Source organism: Rhinichthys klamathensis, unplaced genomic scaffold (assembly GCF_029890125.1).
Source record: "Rhinichthys klamathensis goyatoka isolate OS25496 unplaced genomic scaffold, OSU_Roscu_1.1 h1tg000261l_1, whole genome shotgun sequence".
Taxonomy (NCBI): domain Eukaryota; kingdom Metazoa; phylum Chordata; class Actinopteri; order Cypriniformes; family Leuciscidae; genus Rhinichthys; species Rhinichthys klamathensis.
The window spans coordinates 142,674-169,283 of NW_026606782.1; the positions used below are offsets into that span (position 1 = coordinate 142,674).

A 26,610-nucleotide genomic window follows, 5' to 3' on the forward strand; every position below is an offset into this window, starting at 1 on the left:
ATGGTAATGCTATTGAATATGTTAATCAGATACAGGGACAGCTCTATCCAAATGTCAGCTGATTAGATGTTCAGATGATTAATCAATAAAACATAAAGCCTGTGATGAAACACTGTTATGTTTTAGCAGGAAGTTGGTGACTACAGTGACCATCATCAGCAGGCCAACATAAAGATGGATTAAATATGGATGGTTTTGTCCACTTTACACATTAGGGCTCAACGCTAAGGATTTTTTTTACTGGTCCGAAGGGCCAGTGGTTCAGATTTTTACTTGCCCTGACAAAATTTTCACCGCAAAAAAGTAATTAATTAATTAATTCAGTTAAAATAGTTATTGTTTTCATTGTGTTTGACACATGAAACCTTAATAAATAATGTTATGACACCAAATTTCAGATACCAGTGAAATTTCACAATTCTCGATTCCAATTTTGATATCACAGCAAAAACTACTTGCTTAACAAATATACATTTCATAAATTAAGAAAGAAAAGCTAACAGTCAGTAATAAAATAAGAAAAAATAATAGCAATAGGACAACTAAATACAATAGAACAAACATACAAATGAATTTAAATAGTGCTTCTCAGGTTGGTCTAAAGTCTCACACACCGTGCGAACACCGCACGTTCTCTTTTGTGTCTTCTTTCACTTGAATATTTATACTGGCAAGGCTTAAAAACGTGCAAATGATAAACTTTTGTGACGCTGCAGCACTGGTCCGATCAGGCAAGGACAGCTACCTCAACCATCATTGACACTGGCCCCGGGCCATCGGGCGGTGCTTTTTGTCGAGCCCTGCTCGTGCAGGAGTAAAAAGAGTTATTTTATGTTTTGGTATTTCAAAAGAGAAGGTGAATTTAAAGTACATAGACGCCAGGCCTACTAATTACAAAATTAATAATTTGAAGGCGAAAAAAAAAATATGGTTCCAAAGTTTGTGGTCTGGTCAGTAATTTTTTTTTGTTGTTGAAAGAAATTGTATTCAACAAGCATGCATTAAATGTGTCAAAAGTGACAAAGACTTTTACATTGTTACAAAAGATGTCTATTTCAAAATCAAATAAATGCTGTTTTGAACTTTGTATTCATCAAAGAATCCTGAAAAAATACATTACAGTTTCCACAAAAATATTAAGCAGCACAACTGTTTTCAACATTGAGAATAAAAAGAAAAGTTTCTTGAGCACCAAATCAGCGTATTAGATGGATACGTGAAGGATCATGTGACACTGAAAACTGGAGTAATGATGCTGAAAATACAGATACATTACATTTTAAAATATATTTAAATACAAAACAGGCAATTTAAATTCAAATGAGTGCAGCCTTGATGACCCTTGCAAGAGGCATCATTAAAGGGGTCATATAATGGTACATGCACTTTTACAAGTTGATTGTACTGAAATGTGTGTTAGCAGTGCCTGTACACAACCATCATATAATGATAAAAATCCATCCAGTGGTTTTGTTTTAATCTCCTTATATGTTTTCCCCTGCCTCAAATCGAGCCGTTCGAGCCTGTGACGTCACAAGCTCGCACGCCCCTCCCACGATTGTTGATTGACAGGAGCGTTTCAACACAGACCCGCCCTCGCTCATGAGGGAGCTGTCAATCATAGTCTGCGCGGACCGGCGCGATATGCTAGAGCACTGTCTATGAGCAGAATGGCGTCTAAGCGATTGTGGTGTTCTGTTCTTGGGTGTAATAACAAACACAGCAGTCATTTTAATGTTCCTAAATCCGAACCGCTGAAGACGCAGTGGCTGTGTTTGTTTTCGAAGGGAATATTCCCCACAAGCAACGTTAATGCTTTCATGTTTGCGCGAATAATTTCACACACCAGACTGCTTTATAAACGAGGATCAGTATAAAGCTGGATTTGCTAAGAAGCTGCTCATGAAAAAAGGATCGGTACCAGATATTCGTGTTCCTGCTGAATCTCCAGAAGAACGGAAGTGAGTGTAACGTTTTATTAAACTTTATATTAATATATTAATCTTTGCAAATCGCTAGCTGCACGCTTCACAATGAATGCGTCTAAGGTTTACACTCAGGGTACATTACGGCATGTTTTCTATGTGATGTTCTCAATATAATTCATAATCCCACGTTTATACTGAACAACGCGTTATGGTTATTGTGTTACAAACGGTGTATGCACAGAACAGAGAGGCGGGGTGAGCAAAGCTCATTATCATTTAAAGTCATATGCACTGAAACGGCGTGCTGAAAACAGAGCTGTTTTTGACCAGGTAAAATAAGTGTTTTCTTACAATACTAATGAGAATTTTTAATTAAAGTATATTACAAACTTTTAATTTAGACCCTAAAGAATCATATTAGCTTGTACAAAAATGGCATTATATGACCCCTTTAAAAAAAATTACTGATCACAAACTTTTGAATGGTAGTAGTGTTGTTGCTGGGTTTTTTTTTTTTTTTTGCAAAGGATTGTATTTCACACTTGAGATCTGGATGTTAAAGGTGCAAAGTAATTTCTCCACTTAATAAAGTTTAAACCTAATGAAATTACCTACCTTGTGGTGCCTGCCATATTGAGCATCACATGACAAGCCAAATACTGCTAACTTTATCTTTGTAACCCCATATTAGCTGACACTTTCATTAGTAATGGGTCTCAAGTACACCTGTGGGTAAATAAGGTATTTCTGTTATGATATTGACAACCAAAAACTTTTGCGCTTTTGCCAGTATAAAGTCCAAGTCCACTTTTGTAACAAATGTCATGTCTTGTCATCTGCCAGCCTAACCATTTAGTTTGCTAAATAGATGCTGATATCTTAAATCTTCAGCTAATTGGATCCGTCTGTCACCTTTGACCTACCGCTCTATGTAGTAGCAAGAAGCTGTTAGCCTAGACTGTAAACATAAACATACACCTGCGGTACAGATGGTGTCTGCTGTTAGGTTTACAGTCTCTGTGCACAGAGTGTTAGCCTCCAATTGTGGCTCTGAGCTGCATTGTTTGTGTCAGGAGTAGAGACACAAAAGGGACCGGGGGGCTTTTTTTTTTTAAGCTAAGAAGGGGTTGTGCTTGTGGGGGCTGGGATTCCCATCGGCACTCTGGTCACTTCTCAGTTTTGAAATGCAAGCTGACATAATTTTAGCTCTGGAGCCTATTCAGCAGTTTTCTTTAATGCTTGGTCATGCGCTATTCTAGCTTTACAGAGTAAGGTAATCCAATGGAAAATCATGTTGTTTCCTGTTAATTTTGTTATTTTGTAAAAAAAAATGTTCTGGGCTTAATTTGCTTTTTTTTTCTGTTTGAGTGCTTTGTTGGCCAAAACTGTAAAAAAAAAACTATTTTGGAAGCGATAAAGAGAACCTAACCTTTACAACTTTCAGATGTAGAAAATAGAAAAAATGAATAAATGGTTTTAAAACAACCATTTCACTCGCACCATTCGACTCTTGATCTAGTGCACACCATGCACTGTACATTTCCAAGTATAAAAACCTTAGGGGCAGCTCTAGCAAAGCTCAATTGACATTTCAGTTTATGTTACAAATGTAATTTGCATTTTGTCAGAAGTTATGACCCTGTGCAGCACCCTATTTCCATTAAAAGGATGTGCTCCCTACCTACTGATTGGAGATGTCACCCGAAACCATTCTGTTACGCAGAGCAGTGAAATTGATTGTGACACATAGTGTGAAGGAAATAATTGCTGATTCATAGCCTGTTGAGAGGAAGACAGGTTAAAATGGAGGGTTCGATATGATGCTTGTTGTATAGATTTCACAACCACCATTGCTGACCGTTAGTGCGGCAATGGCTCAGGTTTTCAGTGCTGGTCAAGTTCTTCAGCAGTTTATGTACAGTTTTGTCACCATTCATTTTATGGCAGGGGTGATCTGTGAGCAATCTACATCACATCAGGATGTTTTATTTAGGTTCTTTTTCTTTATGTTTTGTGGTTGTTTGAGAATAGTGCAGAGTGGAACCGATCGACTTGAAGCAGGGCTGCTTTGGTAAACAGGGATCTTCTGCTTTGAAATGAAAGACCTTGGGGTTAATAGACAGACAAGAGAATGGGGGATTGATACACACTCCATACTAACATAATCAACACACCCCCAGTCCCAGCAGACCAGCACTCAATGGGAATTTATGAATTTATTAAACATAAAATGCCTATCCTGCCAACTATTTGCATGTATTAACTTTAGTACATGTAATTGTGCATTTTCATTGGCAACTGCAAGAATGAGCGTGTGTATGTATAGATTAAAAAAATGTTTTGGTCTTTTTGTCAAGCGAGTATGTGAGCTTGGTGAGTTTGCTTTACGAAATTATTTCAATCATCAAGGGTTGTTGCTCCTCTTACTGTTGTTGATATTTGGATTATGCAAAATAACTTGGCAGTTTTCCACTTTGAGTCAATCATGCGAAATTAGCTTTGTGTTTTGCTTTGGATTTAGCATCTCTCATGTGGTAAAAACATCTTTTGCATTAGACGATTACTGTAAAGCCCTATATAATATTTAATTAATGCAAAAGACAGTGGTTGCACATTCTGATAGCGCTGCGGTATTGTTCTAAACATGTCCCTCTAATTGTTTAATTGATGATGAAGAGAACCCTCTCCCTCTTCCCTCTCGACTCCATGACGAATGCTGAATGAAGCGTTGCTGGTGTCGGATCGGCTGAAACTGCTCATTTAACATGTCAGGAGTGAGTAGAGTGAGTGTAAATTATGCATAGCTCCACATTAGCATTATGTCATCTGCAAAAAGCTGACTGGAGTTGCAGATGTCTTTATTCGCTCTAACGTAAACTCCTCTGTAGTGCCTCAAAACGGCACACCTGATGCTGATTTTATATCTTCCAAGGTTGCCTTTTGAGATTGCCTTATAAATATTGCTACATTAACATCTGGCATATTAAATGGACAGATATTTATCTCCAAATTTCTTTCATGTAAAATGTAGTAATACAATATCTCCAAAAAAACAGTCGTTTTTCATATTTTGCATTTGTTTTTATTTTATTTAGAAAAAGTTAAGTCACAGAAAGTTGTGAAATATAATTTGAATGATAAAATAATATAAATACAAAGTGTATAATTAGTATAAATGGATCTTATTTTTCTAATCATGCTCTCTTCACTTTATTGGCTGTGACTCTTTGAGCAGTTCCCCTCTGACACATTTGTATTTGTCTGTAAAAATGTTTCAGGTGGTTGCTCACACCAGAGGTTTTAAGTATTAAGGCCCTCTCTTTGTCTTTCCCTTTCTTTACCTTTCTGTCTCTCTTTCTATGTTCCCTTCAGCCCCTGCTCTTTCTATCCTGAAGTCACGGTAATCTGTGATCATGGCATTAATAGACACAGACAGGCGGAGGCGAGGTATCACAGCCCCTCCTTCCTCTCTTTGCAGCACGAGTGGCAGCCCTATTGTCTGCTGGCGTCGTTGGAGTAAAGTCCTGAATTGCCCCGCTTTATTCAAATGATATCACATTTGATAAAGTCATCTCTCAACGAAGAACATCATATAGCTCTGACCCTATTGTAACAGGTATACAGTATCATTAAACACTGCTTTTAGAAGATGTAATCAAACCTGGTCTTTTTGCACCCGCTCGCACCCCTCAGGGGAAGTACGTTCCACCCACAGACCAAACCCTTCAGAGTCCTGAGTCACACCCTAGCTCTCTCTCTTTCTGAGCCCCCACAACACTTCGAGCCAATCGGCTCCTTCCCCAGGACCAGAAGAGCCCTCTTTCGGCAAGGTCAGTCTCAGGCCTGCAGCCGCTTTCTGCCTGAGGGCTTCGCAAATTTACTTTCATTTCATCAAGCTGTTATTGCTGTGAATGGAATAATGAGCTGATAAATATTGCTCTGGGTTTAGATTTTTGGTTTGCCATTTCGTCTCAACATTTATTGACTTTTTCTAAATTAGGGGTATTAATACTGTTCATATTAATAATGCAGTTTAATAAATTAATTGACATTTATTATTAATACAATATGTATGTTTATATTATTGTGTTATTATTGATAATAATAATGCTATTTTAAAATATTTTAATGATTTATTATTGTTGTTGTGGTTTATCAGCAATAATTTTCCAGAATACATCATACTTTAATAATAATAGTAATAATAATTCATTATTATTATAAATATAAATCATTATTATTCTTGTTTTTGTCAATGATACAAATTCCCAAATACATTATTAATAATATAAAATATTTATTATATTCATTATTGTCAGTAATAATTATAATACAATTCCAAATTACATTATATATTTTAATAATAATATATGCTTAAATATTCTAGTCATTACAGTAAATAACTGCTTTCTTGTTTATTAAACTGCAAAGCTCCTTATTCATTGGAATGTTCTTTAATAGCTTGTAAGTCCATTTCCTGTCTTCAATGGAAGTTAAGGTGTCTGTACCGAAGTAAGTGTCAAATAGGCATTATCCTTTTCTATTGCAGTGCCCTTGATGTCTATACAAAGCCTTGCCCGGCCTGCTGTGGTTCCCTTGAGCATCCAAGGGAGTAGCAGCTGCTCGCTCAGTGTGTGTGTGTGTGTGTGTGTGTGCGCTCACAGACAGTGCTGTGTATATGTTTTCTACTGCTATTAATCATGAGTGCCCTGGCTAAACACTGTTTGAGTTGAATCTGTAAACATTGATAGGCGTCCTTGTGCAACTGGAAAGGTTTGATATGGGCTTTAGGCACATGTTTATTTCATTTCTAGGGAGGAGGGGGACTTAATGCTCAATAGGATGTGAGGTCACGGGCTTGGTACATATGCCCCAGCATCAACATTTCTATTCAGTTGAAGTCTTATTCATTATAATATGTCAAAATATCATTCCTAAATATCTTTTCCTCAAATTAGTTCTGCTCTACACATTAGATGTCAAGAAATGAGTTTTTATCAATTAATCTGAACCTGTAATCCTGTTTTCTTTTAATCAATCAACTTGCTACTTTCCATGAAGTCCAAAATCATTGGTCGTTGCCTCCTTAAAAATGGCTTTATAAATGTGCACATTTGAAATGGTTGCACGGGCTGCTTTTTTTAGTAAAGGAGAAAATTATCGTTCGTTTCTGCTTTTTAGCTGCAAGGTCTTGGGTGTTTGACCAAGCACACTTGTCTGTTCTTCAAAAATTGTTTTCCAAGCCGGTTATGTTCATGTGCTCTGGTGGTGTGTATTTTTCCACTCACAAATGTGAATCTCAATCGAGTGGTGCACTTCAGAGAGCAACTCAGCCTAAGCCAATCAGCAGTGTCGCTGGGCCAAGGCTTGGTATGATGCCGTTTAGAATGCAGGTGACAAAATGCCCCCCGGAAACTTCCATTTGCCAGTGGGCATCTGATTAATCACGATTATCATACCATTATCATACAATCACACCCTAATCGTACATGCAGGGTCCCATCTGTGGTGTGTGTGTGTGTGTGTACGGAATATTTTCTGTGTAGAAAGGTGCTTAAATATTAATCCTGTCTATCATTTTAAACTTCATTTTACAACTGCATTGAGTATTCCATTGAATTGAAATGGATGAATTGCCTCCAGTGAAAGATCTCATTAATTCCATTAATTGCAGGAGAGAATGGGTTGGCTGCTGTTTGTTTGCACTGGCTGAATGACAGCTCTGATAGTGAGTGAGGCAGATAAAGGCTCTTTGCTATGGATCAGTGGATTGCCCGCAAGTTTTTAATTCAGTGATGTCAGAAGTCACTTAAATGGCTGTTGTGAAAAGAAAAATATCAGACCGCTGTCTTGTTAAAACACATCACAAATAATCCAGGTCATAGAAGTTCAGTTTAGAAAATGATGCACTTTCTATTCAGCTCCGTTTTGATTTTGGCTGCAGATATATTTCTTTTTTCTTTTCTTTTTTTGCATATTATAATATTTAGATTATTAAATAGTTACCTATCCTGCAATAAATTATGCAGAAAACTCCGAAATTATTTTTAAGTGAATCATTTTGCCCTCATTTGACCTTCTTCAGCAGTAGCCCTACAGCACTTTTTAATTTAGAGTGCACTGAATATAAACATCCCTCTTATGACTCTCTGATTCCACAACAGCATCTCTCCTTCAGGAAGGAGCCCCAGCGGCATGACCGTCTTTCCTCTCGATCTGTGCGGTTTCAATGGCAATTCTAATACTGAGAGTGGAAGACAACAGGCAGAGCATGATTCTAATGAAACATCCTCCCATTGTCCTCTAAATCATCTCCGTTATTGAATGCAGTGCAATCCACACCTGGCTCCAACCCTGGAGAGATTCGGCTGCCTCTATCTCTCCCTCTCCTTCCTGCTCCGTTGCTCTATCTCTCTCTCTCTCTCTCTCTCTCTCTCTCTCTCTCTCTCTCTCTCTCTCTCTCTCTCTCTCTCTCTCTCTCTCTCTCTCTCTCTGTAAATGCAGGATTAGCCATTGAAAGAGCATGCTTGGTTATCAAATTCATACAAACGGCTTTTGCTTTTGTGTAGTGCTTTTAATTAAATCCTACTGGGGGGCTGGAACTGACCTTTTGAGTGGAGAACTGATTAAGTGCACAATGGCCAGTTATTTCTGAACCACAGTCTGTTGCATAGAGCTACTGATTAACTTTCTGTTTAGGATGACTTGGCTTGAATCTCATTCACACACAGGCCAAGGAGAGGAGAAAAAAAAAGGAGTAATCAATTTTGGTTTAGAATGTAGATTAAGAACGATAGCATCAGGTAATTAACACGGGTAAGGGTGGCATTTTTGTATGTGAAGTACAGTGAAAAAGGGCTTATTTGAGAACCGAGGTGGATATTTAAGAGGATAAAGGTGAAATCAGGGTGGTTAGCTTTTATTTGAAAGGATTAATTTGATTTATATGATTTATATTGAGGAAATATGATTGTTATCATGCCCCTGAAAAGCTCTGTGCAATTATGTCAGATGTGCGTAATCATAATGGCAAGGCTGCCAGCAAAGTTTCCTCTAACATTTTAAATCTCTCCTTAAATGTGAGCATACTAAAGACAATCATTGTACTGTATGTTGTCTTGCCAAAACAATAAAAATAATAATTAATTAATAAAAATTAACATAATAGGACGTTTACCATTATTTCAGTCTTCAGTGTCACATGATCTCTTAGAAATCAGTCTAAATGCTGATTTGGTGCTAAAACCCCCCATTTATTATCATTATGAAACTTTTTTGAATTCTTTGATAAATAGAAAGTTCAAAAGGACAGAATTTATTTGCAAATAGAAATATTTTGTAGCATTAAAAATGTCTTTTATAAACTGTATACAATATAAACTGTCACTTTTCAACGATTTAATGCATCCTGTTTAAATAAAAGAATTAATCTATTTTTTAAAAATGAGACTGTTCCCAAATGTTTAAATGGTTAAATAACAATGCTTATTAAAAATATACTTTTATTTTCTACATTTTCTCTATTTTATTTATTTATAATATTTAAAAAATATATAAATATAAATTCTTATTTTATCATTTTTTTCCCTCTTCCTTAATTTGCTTTAGAGGTGATCAAATTACAAAGAAACCTGCAGAATAATTTTGTTTTATTTTCTTCATAGTGTCTTAAAGTAAATGCCAGAGATTTATAGATGTTGATGTACTACTGTCATTTATTTTTTCATGCACTGTGGTCTACATGGATTGTTTAATGTTTATTTGAATAAAATGTCAGAATATGTGTTTTTTGGTGATCAGTTGTTGGTGTTTGTCTGTATTAGGTTGGATCTGACTTGCGAGAGGGTCTCTCTCCTCAACCCTCTGGGCATCATCTTAAACACTCCTGCAAGGGACAGCCTGCCCCAGAGGAGACACTCACCAGACCCTGTCGCCGTCCTGGTGAGACCACATATCCCAACTGCATACAGTGCTCCAGACGGTTGAGCAAACACATCCGGTCTCGGAAGGTGTATGCTTAGATGTGCACACTCTTTTCTTATCTTTTTTTCTAACCGAACCATCTGTTACCATGCTGCTCTTACAGTTGGGACACTTTAGAACCCTGTAACCTGAATTTATACACTAATGTTTAAAAGTTTGGGGTCAGTATGATTTAAAAAAAAAAAAATCATTTAGCAAGGGCACATTAAATTAATGACACGTATCAAAGACATTTATAATATTACAAAGGATTTCTATTTCAAATAAATGTTGTTCTTTTAAATTTACTATTCATCAAAGAATCTTAAAGCTGCAGTCTTTAAGCTTTAGCTTTTTTGGGTTAAAAATTATCCAAAATAAATATTTGAGAAAATACATAACCAGCCAGTGTTCAAAACTATCTGCTTGCCTTTGCTCGATTCAAAGCGGTAAGCTTGTAATAATGTTTTTAATTCCAGTGGTACTGGTGGATTTCCGCGGGAGATTCGAGCATGTCTTTGCGTCATTACGTCACATCTGTACACATAAAGGAGTCTCGGCTAGTAGGCTATATTGCGAGTGAGGATGCTGGAGGTGGAGATTTATAGCCTTTTCTCACAGCACTTGATATAATTTAACTTATCAATTTGATGGCGGATCCAGAAAGGTTCAAACAACAATCACCAGTGACAACAGATTCACCCGCTGTAAAATGCAAAAGACTTCGGAGTGGCTACAGAAAAAAAGAGACTGCAACCGGACCCATGCGAAAACAAGGATACATATCGGAAGGACATTACATGTAGTCACGCAATACTGACGTTGTTAACATTAACAATTTGAGAACAAAGTATAATTTGCACGGTTTTGCCTGATATGATAAGCGATTTTTAGATTTAATCAGCGCGATTTACTGCAATGTCAGAACCACAACAAAAGTGGATGTTGCTTACTTTTTCAGATGACATTTTACGGTGAAAATTATTATGTTGGTCATAAGGTTGCAAAATTCTGGGAATTTTCAAAGTTGAGGGTTGGCTCTTCATAGGGAACTTAAATATAGTTGAGGAAAGTATATTTTAGCATAATCTTGACTAAAACAAACAGATGCCATTCAAATACACTTGAATATCCATGCCATTCCTCAATCACATGCACATAGAACACTTGAGACCACACCCCCTACTGGCACTGTGCATGCCTCCATCACATGTACAGAAGCCCAAAGCACAAGACTATTGAAGGCACACATTTGAGCCTGTGGACTAAACAAAGTGAAGTAAGTTTTGATGATATTATGGGGAAATATATTTATTAAATGTTTAAATTGCAAATATCACATACAAATGTATTCATCTAGTAGCAATGCTGATAAGTTAGATGCTAAATAAGCTAGCACAACTTTATTTACCACATAAGGGAGATGCTAACTACCTCATGTGGCTGTTTTTCTCTGCCTCCTGCAATATGTTTTCAAGATCATTCCAGTTGTTTAGCTAGCCTTACTATTTATGTATCTGTTCATGCCATTGCATTAGTATTCTTACTAGGGTTGGGCCGATGGACGATCGTCCATCGTAATGGCTGACAGACATCACGATGTTTAGCTGACACTAAATAGTAGTTTTAAATTTATAGTTATTTACACTGTCTCTGATATGAATAAAAACCGTCGTCAAATATCATTTGAATGTTTTCTTATGACTTTTATATTTATGCTTGGATATGATACAATGATCGATTACATTACAATGAATTCCCAGTTAGTTCCCTTAAATTCCCATTAATTCCCATTATTCCCAAGGAAAGTTTCTAATATGGAACATTTCCAAAATTTCCCAGCTTTACTTCCCATGGAAATTTACGGGAAACTTTCCGGAAATTTACCAGAAATTTTCCGCCCCTTTGCAACCCTAGTTGGTCATACTTCCAAAAGGAATAATCTGTGATTCTGAATGCCAGTATCCACAACGGCGCGGTGACTGACAGCTGCACACTCTACTCAAACATTGTGTTCATCCGCGCTGTGCCGTGTCAAAGTACAACTCACGTTAAGTTGATAATTCCGCGAATGACTGCAATTGCAGATTTCGAACAGAGATGGCGACAAAGAGGAAAAACTCCGGACTGCAGCTTTAAAAAAAAGTATCATGGTTTCCACAAAAATACTAAGCAGCACATAATGTGAATTAGATATATGCATGCATTTACAATGTTTTGAATTACATAGAAATGCCTATTTGCCTCTTTGACCTTTGCTCCATCCTCAACACCTGCTGTATGCGGTCAGACACCCAAGGTGGAAACAGAAGTAGAGATGTCACATTAGATCAGCGGAAATATGGCAATATGGCACCCGCATGTTCACTTCCCCTCTTTTTTTGTCTTTGTTTCACCCCTCCTTCAAAGAGCCAGTGTTCCCAGGACAGCATATGTTTGATCAACAACACTCTGCTTCAGTCTTGGACACTAATCCGCTCCTCGCTGGACCTGCTCCCATGGGCTCCATTCATCCTCCAGGATATGAGAGTGACCCCTGGAGGCCCAGTCCAGCTTTGCAGGGTCTCACGGATCTGTCAAAGTCTGGGTCTCCCCACCGTGGCCACTACTCTCTCCCGAAAAATCCATCTGCTCTGTCTGGCTGTCCCTTTTCTGTTCCCTCTGGACCACAAGCACAGGTAATATTAAAGGATGTAGCATAATGACCACTCCAATTTATGAGACGACTCTGGCAATTGTGAATCGAAAGATTAATGTACGCCTTATATAGGCTGTTTAACCTCTTGTGATGCTTAAGGTATTTTTGCCCCATAAATACTCTTTAGATCCTTTACTTTATCTCTAGGTGTAGTGTACTTCTCATAATTAAATACCAAGTGCGTATTTGCCCTATTTATAAGTTTTGTTGGAGCTGTGGCCTAGTTTGTGTCAAAAATGCCAACAAAAAAACCCTGCTAATATCATGTAAATACAATTTTTAATGTCTACTCTAAATACATGAATGCACTTCAAAGTATAAATTTGGATGAATAAGGGTAAGTCTGTTTGTTCTCATGAACAGATGGACCCATAGGCTACGCTGCCCTCTAGTGTTTTTAGGCAGTTTTGGGCAATTACTCTGTTTCCAGTTTGGCTTCATTAGGCTGAGGCAGAGCTGGATCATTTCTACATCAAGGTCATTACATTTTGCTTACTGTTGGCCTTTTTCTTAAACTTATCTATACACACACACTGATAAGATGACCCCAGTATTATTTGTCATCCTTGAATCTTTATTTATTTGTACGCCATTGAGTTGTGGAGCTGACCATGTTTATATGATATTTTATTTATATGTGTTGATTCTCACATTGAGTATTGTAGCTAATTTTACAGATTTTATTTCCATTTTAATCAAGTTTCTTTTTCAAAGTATGCCGCAATTCAATTGAAATGTCATCAAACAACAGCTCTTAGATTGGAAGTACTATAATGCCCTTTGTCTTAAACTGTGTGGCCAATCACAAAGCAAATCACAGTGTCAATCTGCCTTCATTAGTAGTGCCAGGGAATTGTGTTGTTTAAAGCTGAAACTCATTTAGTTAATTTTAGTTAGATGTATAAAGAATTAAATGACTACAAATTTGAGTTTTTTAATGCTGCACTTGACTAAGGTAAGATAGTTAGGAAGATATTCTGTAAAGGAATATAGTTTTTGATCTTTTTTGACTCTACTGTTAAAAAGTTTGGGGTCATCATTTATTTGTTAAAAAATAAAGTATAACAGCAATATTGTAAAATATTACAATATTATATATATATATATATATATATATATTATTAATAATAATAATTATTATTATTAAGGTAATATTTTCATGTGAAAGCACATAAATTATTTCAGTCTTCAGAGTCACATGATCCTTCACAAACCATTCTAATACGCTGATTTGGTGTTCAAAAAACATTTCTTATTATTATCAATGTTAAAAACATTTGTACTGCATAATTTCTTTGTGGAAACTGATACATTTTCTTCAGGATTCTTTGATGAATAGAACGTTCAAATGAACAACATTTATTCATGATGGAAATCTTTTCTGACACTTTTGATCATTTTAATGCATTCTGACCCCACACTTTTGAACTGTAGTGTGCTTCTAAGATGTATCTTTTATTGGTAAAGGTCATCCTCCCATTTATTCACTCATCGTGTCTCTACGTGTAAAATTTTGATATAACTTTACTAATCCAGCAAGCCTCACTGGCTGAGCTTTTATTACCAACTGCAGCACATCTCTAATAACAGCCTCCATCCTACTCAGAAACCTGCTGTGCTGGTAAGAGCTGTTGCCAGGATGGTGCAGAGTGCCAAGCCAATGGCTGTTGCCAGGGGGATGCCCATTGCTGCAAGGCAGCCAGCAAGTGCCAAGTCTAAGATATCTGCCAAAACTCCGCCAGCACCAGGGATGGTGGGAAGAAATGTGGGTCAGAAGGTCAAGGTGAAGCCCCAAACTCCTCCAGCTACTCAAAAACATCCCGCAAAGCTGCTAAACATGACAAACAACAAAGAGGTCAGTGTGATGTTTGTGACAGTCACAACTTTATAAAAAGAAAACCTTGTTGAATAAGACATTAGCTGTGTTGTAATGTTTAGCATCATTTCACAGTTTTTGAATCAATGTGTTTGAAGGCTAGGAGTCTCTCTCTCATTTTCTCTGGACTTTGATATAAATGTGTGTGGTAATAGAGCCTTTCACCCCCATGCTCAAGGTCAGGCAGTCTGTGTGAAAGCTGTTCATTAGACCAATTATTACCTCTAACAATGCAGTCAGGAGGAAATCAATAGCCACTGTCAGGGCTGTTTCAAAGCCTTGCTCTGAAAATCAATCAGTCCAGCTTCTATCTGCATTCTCCTCCTTCAGTCATGTTCAGACAGCAGACATTTGCCAATATCAGCAAGGATTTTTGTTTGAAAAAATGCTTTAATTATATTTAGCAGAATGTCTGCGCCTAAAGCAATAACAGAAAACGAGCAGTTACACCTTATAGTGATTTTCTTTTTAATGAAGTGTTCATTATAAAAAAATGTACTAATAAATGTTTAAGCTTGCTGTGATTATAGCATTGAGTTGTTTACTTGTTTAACTGGTCTGTTTTGTTATCCTCAGCATGATGAGGTGTCCTACAGGCAGAGGCTGAAGAAGCAGATGCGACTGAGGGAGCAGGTTATCAAACATAAGGAATGGATGCGATCTATGCGGGCCATAAACGAGAAGCATCTGCTTCTGGAGCGCTTCCAAACTGATAGTTCCACTGGACACTGGAACAACAACCAAAATCAACAGAAACAGCCGTGCATCCTGAATTTTTGCCCTCAAAAGGTTTCGCACCAGCAGCCCTTCCATAATCCCCCTCGCTGTCTCGTTCCGGAGCGCCAACCGGAATTCCAGTCTCTGCCTCCACAGCAGCACCAGTACCAGCTTTTAGCACCCGCACTTCAGCCGCCATGGCAACGAGCTCCACCGGCTCGAGGGAATCCATCAGGCCGTGCAGCAGAGATGCAGCATAATCAGCCTCATCAGCGGGGCACAGACAGGGTGATGTTACAGGGGATGGAGCAAATCCCAAATCAGATGAACCAACAGTACAGTAATGACGAGGCCCATGCAGCAGATCCGCAGGTAGTTCGGCAAGGAGGCAAGAGGATATTGGAGCAGAGAACTTCTGAGGGGCCTGGTCCCACCAAAATTACAGTGGTCAATCACTTCAGCCCAGGTGTAAGTACTGTACTTCCACATGAATTACCACATATAACTGCTACTTAGGCATTCATTTGTCAATCTCAAATAACTCTCACAAGTGCTGTGATTCGAGATTTAGAGATATTGGCTTTATTATAGGCTGTTACTTACAACAATACAGTTTATTTTGAACTGTCAGATTAGATTACTGATTACCGGTACTTACAGAACCGATTTTTAAATATTGTTTTATTTCTGCACCAGTGACACAATAATAACTAAATAAACATTAAACCACAAAAAGTATGCATTATGAATGTTTTGATGATAATGATGATATTGTTATTTTTTGTTGTTGTTAACAACAATAATTTACAATGCACATGTTTATATTTTAATGTGATTATTATTATTATAATTATCATTGTTATTATTATTGATGATATTATTACTATAATTATTATTGTTATTATAATTATTATTAAAATATTGATAATGCATATGTTTTTATTACTGTAGTCTAATCATTTTTATTTAGCTTATCTTGCTGTACTGTATGTCAAGCATTTCTGTAACAAAAGCATAAATGGCTGTTATGTAAAGTTAATTGTTTTTAAGTTAATTTTTGCAAACAAACATTACAATATTAAACATGTTTACATGTTCAGTGAATTAAATAAAATACGTAATTTCCAAACTGAATTAAGAAATAAAATCAAATAAATGTAATATATTATATTAAGTATTGAAATAATCGTTCTCCTCCTTTTCCAGTTTGATCACTATTTTTTGCTAACTTTTTAGCATGTTAATACATTTTGGTGCCGTTTCCACAGTATGAATTGCATGTCCATATATTATTGTATGGCAATATGCACATGAATATAGATGTAAAAAAAAATTCCCTTCTATCATTCCTCCTTCCGAAACAATCTCCTTAATTCACCCCATATATGAATTCAATCTTCCCCATGCAACATCACACAACGTTCTCCTTTCATCTCTGTCTTTCCTGTGTAGCCGCCCTTTCTCTCCCTTCTTTCCTTTCCATAACCTGTCCTGAGACGAGAGGCACGCGAGCTTTGGAGGCCGATGAAGATAACAGGGTGTCAGTCTTAATAGAGGTTGTGGTGGTGGTGAGGGAGGGGGAGGGGGAGGGGGGGTTTCTTTGCGGAGAAATATCTGCGGACAGCCGAATCGATGAGGTTGCATTTGACAGAGTGGTGCGGGCCTGCTGAAAGACAGATCAGCAAGATGCTACCCAGGGACATTGTTCCGCTGTCAGTCTCATCCGCGCTGACAATGTTATCTCTCTCCCTCTCTCCAGTATCAAGTATCTTTCAGGTGTTCAGAATTGGATGTCACCCCCTGAAGACGTTCAATTAATCTTTGGTGTGTGTTTGCTGGCATTATGGGTGTGTGTGTGTGGGCACGTTCTCTTAATACCTGTAAATGGAGAGTTGCTAGTATGGCGGATTTGGATTGAAGAGCTTAGCCACAGATAAGGGAAATTAATTTTTCATCAGGAATAATAGCAGGCGTGCCAACAGGGAACACAAAGCAGGAGTGAAGGCGAGTGGGGAATTTGTCAAGTGTTGTCACCCCGGGATAATACTGCTTAGTCTGTGATTGGTGTAATGGAGGGCTGTGATTTCTATGGAGGGGGATTAATCACTTTACACTGTGCTGAGAGCAGCGGAATACAGATAGCGCTGTATCACTGCGTCAGGTTGTGCTTCTTTAATTCGGGATGTCCTTGGGACATGTTTATAGCATAATATGGTCTAAAGTCGTATGCGCACTCAATGCATCAAAACAGGGGTATCCAGAGCAGTAAACACCTTTAACTAAGTATCAGCGAATTTAATGGCCAATAATGTCTAATTTCACTGGTCCTGTTACATTCGGAATTATAATTATTTTGGATGAAAAGTTGAAAACCTCTGTGTACAGTGGAACTTCTAACCATTTGCATTTCTCACTGATGTGCCACTCTTCTCTCCTCTATTGGTTATTCAACTTAAACTGGGCCCTTAAACTTCAGCTTTGAACTTAAACTTCCAACTTGGAAAACTGCTGAACTCCTTGGCTCAAAAGTGTTTTCATTGGTTAATTTATCCCACCCAAATCAGCTTTTTAAAGAAGCTATGTGTTTGTATGGATTAACATTGGGGATGAAAATTCATATGGCAACAAGTTTTTTCCTTTAGTTCACACCATTTGGTGGCGCTAACATACTTAAACTGTTTTGCATTATAGAGTTTGTATTGCATGAATAAACTACGGTTCAGGAGTTTGGGGTCAGTAAGATTTTTTTTATAAAGAGTGATGATAATAATAAGAAATGTTTCTTTAGCACCAAATCAGCATATTAGAATGATTTAAAAAAAAATCCAATATTTGCTAAGGAAAAAAAAGATTTGCCCCCAAATTAAACTAATTCAAAGACATTACATTATAGTGGCAGTAAAGTTTATAGTTAATTACGAGAACCTTGCATTTTGTTCCATTGTGTTGTGCTTCATCGAACTGTTGTTAAATGTGTCTTGAGGCGGATGTTTACACATTCTGTATTGGCTGCTCTCAGTAGGTGTTGTTTGGCTGTAGTAGTAGCTGAAGAAGAAATTGAAGGTGGTTAAAAACTGAATTGCTCTAATTATTTAAATTATTAATTTTTGGGGTATTTTTATTCTGTGTTTTTGTTTATATATATATATATATATATATATATTTTTTGACAACCCTAATACATTGTCTGATAATACCACAGACTGTCTCATAGACCATGTGGGAAAAATCAATTATGTCCAGGTCTGTTGTCCTGCAGGAAATGTTGTGATGCTCTGTCTAACATCATAACATAGTCTGTGGGAGTTCCATTGTTGTACATCACTGTTGGCCAGTTGTTTTGACTGTAGGTCTGGGGATGCCCACTGCTTTCACAGCAGTGTAGTGGTCAGGTGTGACATTGAGGCCCAGCCAGCCGAGAGAGGTGCGGAACTTGAAGCAGAGAGAGTCGCAGGGAATCCTGATTTGTTTATGCTCATTAAGCTCTGAGGTGGGAGGTGGGACACTCGGCAGGATAACAGGAAGGTGGATGCAGCATGGGAAGGTCAGGAAGACACGTGGAAGTTGACTAAAAATACACTGAGTTCAAGTCCATCCTTAGGCCTGCATTCCACCATTACTGATGAAAAAGAGGTTAATAAGAGAGAAGGAGATTAATACTAAGTGCATTTATGTAATTGTTTATTTCAGAAATGTTGAATTTCCTCTTAAATGCGTTTTTATATAGTTTTAGTCAAGTGGAATGTTCAGTGCGCGTTACGTAGTTTGGTCTGTTTTTGTTGCTTTTTCTATCAGAATAAAATTTTGGATAAGAAAAGAATGGGACAGGCACAATAATATTGCCATACATTATCTTTAACATTTCACACAAAACTAAAAGAAAATGACAAGTTTAAGACTATTTTAAGAATATTATTTAGGTACAGATGTATTTGATGCATGTGATCCTATCCATTTTTAACATTCCTATTCTTTTGTTGTTGTTGTTGTAGACTATAAATGGGAGTACAAGTTCTGATCTCTCTTCACAGATGAGTGAAGAGACTAAAGCGGTGACCGAAACAAAGGGCAGAATTGTCACCTTCAGTATGCCTGATTCATCTCCACCTTCAGTTCTGCAATACGGGCTTAAGCTAAACCATCCCAATGAGAAGAGAGGATCTGGCCCTAACCAGCCCCATGACAAGGTAAATGTGTCTCTTCCTTTATCCTGTTGTAAACGTGGGCGAGTGCTGCACTTTATTCTTCGTCCTTCTGGCTCATTTTCCTTATTTCTGTTTAGTATGCCTGTGGAACTTAATCTCATGTTTTAAGGGGAATTTTAACCTTAAGGTGCTGTCACATTCGCTAAATTTTTGGCAATATTTTGCAGGCCAAAGAGGTCAAATGTCCATTTTCGATAGTTTGATACATGAAGCCCAGAAGTCACACTCAAACCAAACAGTTTTCTCTTGATCAATGCGGCAAATTTGCGTTACCAAACTGAACACTTGCTGAACACAATTATTTCACTCTTTTGTGTGAATTCCTATTGAAATAACGGGATTTTGCAGCACCTTTAATCAGGGTAGACGCCATATTTAATTAGATGCCAGTGAAAGGTCTTTTGGATTGTGTGTTTGACAAAACATAAAAATTGTCTTTTCAAAAAATCTGGATTTTTTTTTTTTTTTTTTTAAATGTAGATGCCTTGGTGACCTAAGACAGTAGACCTTAGTCAGGGTAGCGCCATATTTAATAGTTTTGACTGGAATGAAAGCGCGGCTGTGAGGGAAAGAAGTACAGTATTTGCAGTGGATGCTGTTGTTCATTAACATGCCAAATGTCTAATGAAACATCTTACAAAAACAACTCTCAGTAAACAAAAACTCATAACAGTTTTGAAAATGACATGTGACCTAAAGCACGGTACTGAAAAACCTGGAAAAGTCATGGAATTTTAATATAGCAATTTTCAGGTCTGGAAAAGTTTTGGAAAAATAAATAAACCCAGAAAGTTTTGGAAAAGTCATGGAAATTTGTTCACAAATATCTGTAAAATAGAATGTTTAGTTGATAATATTGGTTAAACAAATTACAATACTTAGCATTCGGGCAAACAGTCACGTGACGTTTGCGTGGAGTAACATCTGGCACAGTCGCAAGCTTGTACTTGTGATTAAAACAAATAGCATTAATAGTTATTAATTTTAGTTATGATATGATACATTTGAACATGGATTTTTATTATTTTACATTTATACATAGACTTTCATGGAACATTAGGTAATTAGGAACATTTCATAGAACATTTCGTGGTAAAAATGTGTATGAATCCTGTTTATGCAATGCATGCCATTGTAAAAACACAGGCTCTTTTTCATCCGCAAAAAAATCAATATGGCGCCTACCCCCTGACTAAGGTCTTGAAGATCCATTGACCGCACTGTATGTCTGTTCCTTACAGCCTCATTTCCATTAGTGTAAAATTTAATATGGCATCTAACCTCACAAAGGTCTGTTCTTTTGTTAGTCAATGGACTAATAAACATTGAGGCATCTCATTCGTATTGAAACATCAGCAGACGCCAGAAGGGCAAACTAAATTGGTCGTCCCGGCGTGCGCCTGGCGCTCGCTGCAGGTTGTTGTTCAGGGGCGAGGTATAGTCGAAGAGGGCCAGATGGGCAGTGCCCACTTGGTGCCTGGCAAACAGACGAGCGGTAGAGCGGGATGAGGGGGGAGAGAATGGGCAAGGCTGCAGACCTGGTGTCAGTTGAAGGGCTTTCTTCATCAACCACTGGGGTCCATCTGAAAAACCTGCTGATGTCAGTAAGACCCATTCAGGTAGGTCAAATCCCCACTCCCCTCCCAACTCCACCACTCACTGTCAGGCCTGTCTACTCACCCTGGAAAGCTGATACGATCAGTGCAATTTACTGTGAAACAGCTTAACCCCTTTGTGAAAGTTAGTGCGGTTAATGACACGCTGTCAGTACAGTATCATAAGATTGGCACTGCATTCTTCTGCCCTTGGTGTTTGTCTCCTTGGAAACATTTTCAATTTCTCATAATTTGAAGTGTCTTCTAAAAAAATTCACATTTTTCTGAAAATTTGTCTGCTGGATATAAATGCTCTTTTATCTCTACCTTAATTTACGTATTTTGTTATAACTTTAGGTTCAATTTGTAATACGTTAGGTATCATGCACTAACCATGAACAATACTTTTACAGCATTTATTAATCTTGGTTATTGTTGATTTCTGCATACTAATATATTAGTTATTTTATGATCAACAAACATGAATTAACAATGACCAATAGTGCACTATCATTCAAAAGTTTAGGGTCAGTAAGTTTTATATGTAAGATATATATATATTTATAAAACGGTTAGTTCCAATCCTTGATTCTGATTGGTCAATAGCTGTGCTTTATTCACGATAAAACACGGCTATGACCGCTTCACCCAACGGTTCTATGTATCACTACACAACACCCCTAGCAACCACTCTTAGCAACTTAAACAGATGTTTCATCTCATTGATATTGTTCATTTAAAGCTAGAGCAGAGCATTGTGAGAGATCGAGTAAGCGAGTGTACCTGCATTTACAGTAGACGTAGCATTTTCCTTCAGGTCAGTCCTATATTCATAATAAAAAAATGCGTTTGAATGTCCGCTGCATATTTTGTCCTTTTAACAGTCATGGGGTTTTCCGTGCATAACGTTAGTCATCTGTCAGTTGCGTCTGTCTTCTCCGTGATCACAAGTTCGAGTCCTTTCAAAAGCCTTCTCTACAGACTCACTCACTCACTCACTCATAAAGACAGTCTTTGCCGCCATCTATTGGCGAAATAATATATGTAACTTCTGTTGCTGTTCACGTTCCGGGACTATTTTTTCCAGCGGAAGGCAGGCTTTTAGTGATTTTACTTCATGAAAGTTGCATAGATACATATTTTTCGGCTTTAATATTTTTATTGTGTGGCAACCGTTTTATAAAAGCAATAAGGTACTCGAGGCAAGTGCTGTATCGTGAATAAGTAACGGCTGAAGGGGTTGCAGGCACTCCGCTTCGCGTCGTGCCTAACAACGCCCTCCAGCCGTTACTTATTCACGATACAGCACAGCCTCTCGTACCTTATTGCTTACATATATATATATATATATATATATATAAAATTAATTTTTTTAAGTCTAATGCAACAAATACTAAAAAAAATAAAAAATGTATAATTGTGAAATATTATTACAATTTCAAATAGCTGTTTTCTATATTTTAACCCTGTGATGGCAAAGCTGATTTTTCAGTAGCTATAGTGTCATGATCCTTCAGAAATCATTCTAATACACTACCGTTCAAAAGTTTGGGGTCGGAACGATTTTAAATACTTTTAAAAGAATTCTCTTCTGCTAACCATGGCTGCGCTTATTTGATTAAAAATACAACAAAAATCAGTTATAGTATTAAATATTATTCCAGTGTAAATCAGCTGTTTTCTGTGTGAATATATAGTAAAGTGTAATTTATTCCTGTGATCAAAGCTGAATTTTCAGCATCACCAGTGTCAGTGTCTTCAGTGTCAAATGATCCTTCACAAATCAGTATAATATGAGGATTTGATGCTCAAGAAACATTTATTATTATTATCAATGTTGAAACAGTTTTTGGTCTGTCAGTTGTACAGTTTTTTTTGTGTGTTTTTTAGGATTCTTTGATGAATAGGAAGTTCAAAAGACTTTTGTAACATTATAAATGTCTTTACTGTCACTTTCGATCAAATTAATTATTCCTTGATAAATAAAAGTATTGATTTCTTTCCTCCAAAAAATAAAAATAAAATTCTCACTGACCCCAAACTTTTGAACAGTAGTGTATATGCTGTGAATGAGCATTTCTTATTATTGTCAATGTTGAAAACAGTAAAAAACTGGAGTTGTTTTTGTGTAATCTGTCATAATATTCTTAGGATTTTTTTGATGAACAAAAAGTTAAAAAAAAAAGCCTTTAAAAATAAAACACTCACTGACCTCAAACTTTTGCACATAAAGTGTATATTTATAAATTAGAATGACCCTTTATTAATTAAATGCTGTTATTATTGTTCATTTTTATTTCATGATACCAAATGTATTAGCTAATGTTATTGAATTTAACCTTGATATAGTGTTACTGTTAAGTGCTTTTTATCCATGCCTTAATTTACATCCATCACTATGAACTTTTATGAACTATTATGGCCTATTAAATTAATCATTATTAACTCCAATTATCATGCAAGAAACCTAAATGAAGCAATGGAGTTACAGCACTACAGAAAAAGTAAGAAAGACAAGTGAGGAAAGACAGGTACGATGTGGCCACACGTGAGATTAAACTCGAAAGAAACAATGTCACTATCAGAAAGAAACCCATTACACAATACATTTTTAGAAAGGAAGTTGATGTGGAGACTGTCTGATAAAGTCTCTCGTTTGACCTAACAGTATGTGGCATCTTCTCTACTGGATCTGACGTCTGGTTTATCTGTTTTGAGAGAACAGAATAAATGTTTGGCTTTGCTATGTAATTATTCGTAATGCACAAGCCCCTCAGATGACTGAGCAGGAAGTAAGAAGCTCTGAGGATGAAGTATTCCCCCATAGTTCCCCATCCTTACTGCAGCCAATCACCTGCTGTTGCCTGGTCTGTTGATGTGCCTGTCAGCACAGTATGACTCTATCCCTGGTGTACGCGGATCTAAAGGCTTGACGGGGTTGAGAGGCGTTCGGCTGTCATGTCGTGCATTACTGCACAGAGAGTGAGAGGTGATTGTTCACTCGCTGACACGGAGGCATCATAGCACTGCCTTGAGCAATGCTTGCATGGCAGTCATCTGAATCACAGCTTTCATATGTGTTTTGTATGTGAGTAGGTGTGTTTTCTTTCTTCCAGATTAAACCATTTTTCCCCCTTGTGGCTGTCACTATGCATTATATTTGGTTAGCTGATAAGCTACTTGGCTGTTCATTTAATTAAATAAAAACGTAATTATAAAATGAGGATTAAGAAATTAGTTTTGAATGAAAGTAGAAATTACGCCATCACTTATCATGGTGTTATTACATAAGATGGTAATCCTATCATTACTGGGATTAGTGTTCATAATGTTCTTTTTCACTTATCTTAACATTTTGTGACTGGAATAGTCTTGGTAAGATATGAAGGCATATTGCTGTTCCCGATGCTGCGTATCCTAATTTCATAAAGCTCCGCTAGAGGGCAGTCTTAGTCGACTTGTTGAGGTCTAGGTAAGGCTGAATACAGAAAGGTCAAGAGGGACAATTTGCTATGCTATTAGTTACACTTCTTATATTTTATGGGTGTGGGTATTTGATGAGTTACTTTAAAACAATTATTTCTAATTGTTTGTTTATTGTACTCTTCAGAGATGAAATCAATTTTAAAATATTGCCTTTAAAACCTTTTAAAAAAAACAAAAAAAAAACCTTTCAGCTGCATTGCATGTATTTGATTGAAAATACAGTAAAAACAGGAATACTGTGAAATAATAGTTTTAAAAAATATATTTTTTCTATTATACATTTCTAATATACTTATTTGGTACTCAATAAACATTTCTTATCAACGTTGAAAACAGTTATATATATATATATATATATATATATATATATATATATTTAATATGTATTATATATGATATCTTTTTTCAATCTTTGATAAATAGAAAATTCAAAGAACAGCATTTATTTTAAATAGAAATCTTTCATAACATTATCAAAGTCTCTGCTGTCTCTTGATCGATTTCATCCATCCTTTCTAAAATGAAAGTATTCATTTCTTTTGAAAAATAAAGTTAAATAAAGTAAAACATTTTAGTTTTAGAGTAGCCTATGTATTTAGCATTCACTGAATCCATTGTAGATGTGATCAATGAAACAATCTGTGCGTGATTCATTTAGCAACATCCGCGGTGACAGGATGGGATCTACACTAAAGTCGTTTTCAAGTATTTGCTAGATGTTAAGATCTATACCACCCACAGCGTCCTGCAGTGACCAAACAGCTACCTGGAATGTTAAAACGAGCGGCTATTACATGCAACATTGATTCTCAGTGGCTTCTAATGAGCTGGCGGTTTTATGATGTCACAAGCATTACAACAACACCACTGACCCTGACAAGCAGCAGGCCCACTGTCACCCTATAAAAATGGGCCGAGTACACTACTGGAAGGGGATAATGGGCGCCAGCCCAACATCATTACTTTTTAATGAGTGTCCCACAGGGGTCATACCTTTGATCTGACCTTTTAAACCTTCTTTTGACACAGGTGGCTGTCAGGGGAAACGAACGCAGTGCTTTCATGTAAGTAGACTCCATATTAGTTTCCCAGCATGTTCTCGTTTCAATCATATTTGTTTATGTGGTATTGGGTACCATATACCATGATGCTCTTTTTTTTTTCTCCTTTTGTCTCGGATATTATAGACCCTTAAGTTCCGGTGTGAGAACAGAGCCTGTTACTGATCAAACCTGTGTCAACTTCATAGTAAGACTGAACCGCTGAATCTCTCGGAGACCAACCCTATCCAACATGCTGAGTAGAATATTTTCAGTGTTCTCCCAGTTTTGGCAACATTTTTGTTAGGATGTGATATTTGCCTTTTTTGTGATTGTTGAAGACAGTGGTTTGACAGTTGTTTACATTTTGCTCCTTGGTTTTCATTAAAAACAAACACTACTTGCATGGTCCTGGATGGCTGTTCATCTAATTTAGCAGAACATTTAAGAAACAGTTATATTGAGTAACTTTTGTGCAGTCACTCTTACTTATGCATTATTCCTCATACATGTTTTAAAATTTAAAACAAATTGCAGATAAAAATGACCTATAAAAACAAAGGCACATTATGATGGAGAGAATAGCCTGTTCAAAACTGCCAGTAATGATAAAACACCTGTTTTCTATTTCCCCCCAACAATATTAGCTAAAGCACCGTATTTGAGACAGGCACAGTGGTGTTTTTCATCTAGGGACCCCACAAGATCATTTAAAACTTTTAGAACAGCCGCAATGGTGTTTTTTTTTTTTTTTTTTTTTTTACAAAATCCTGATTTTTATGAACATGTAAGTTTATGTAGATACGGTGTCAGTTGTTCTCTAATGAAAGTTTCCAAAAGTTTTGACAGAATACAAAGCTTTGAAATAGGTCTGTATTTGTCTAATAAAGTAGAGTCGCCCCCTTTCAACAAAGGAACCACGAATGCAGACTTCCAGATCCGTGGAATTGCCTTGGTTGTTAAGGAAAGATTAAAGAAATATGTCAATGGTGGTGAGATGATATCATGATATCATGATAGCCAATTTGAAACACAATAGTTCTATACGATCAGGACCCAACAATTGAATATTGAATATCATATCGTTTTTTTTATCTTTCTGA

The 26,610-nt window shown here is 36.9% G+C and overlaps 1 protein-coding gene across 1 annotated transcript in view; it reads left to right on the top strand.

The window, feature by feature from the left end:
* The window catches only part of rbm33b (RNA binding motif protein 33b), a 34,916-nt gene extending 8,986 nt beyond the window's left edge, over positions 1-25,930 (top strand). The window contains exons 5-11 of the mRNA XM_056267485.1: positions 9,752-9,869; positions 12,300-12,568; positions 14,195-14,443; positions 15,041-15,649; positions 19,213-19,368; positions 25,497-25,531; positions 25,655-25,930. Of these exons, the coding sequence (XP_056123460.1) occupies positions 9,752-9,869; positions 12,300-12,568; positions 14,195-14,443; positions 15,041-15,649; positions 19,213-19,368; positions 25,497-25,531; positions 25,655-25,733 (1,515 nt within the window). The 3' untranslated portion in view covers positions 25,734-25,930. The remainder of the gene's footprint in view (positions 1-9,751; positions 9,870-12,299; positions 12,569-14,194; positions 14,444-15,040; positions 15,650-19,212; positions 19,369-25,496; positions 25,532-25,654) is intronic.
* The last annotated feature ends 680 nt before the right edge of the window (positions 25,931-26,610 follow it).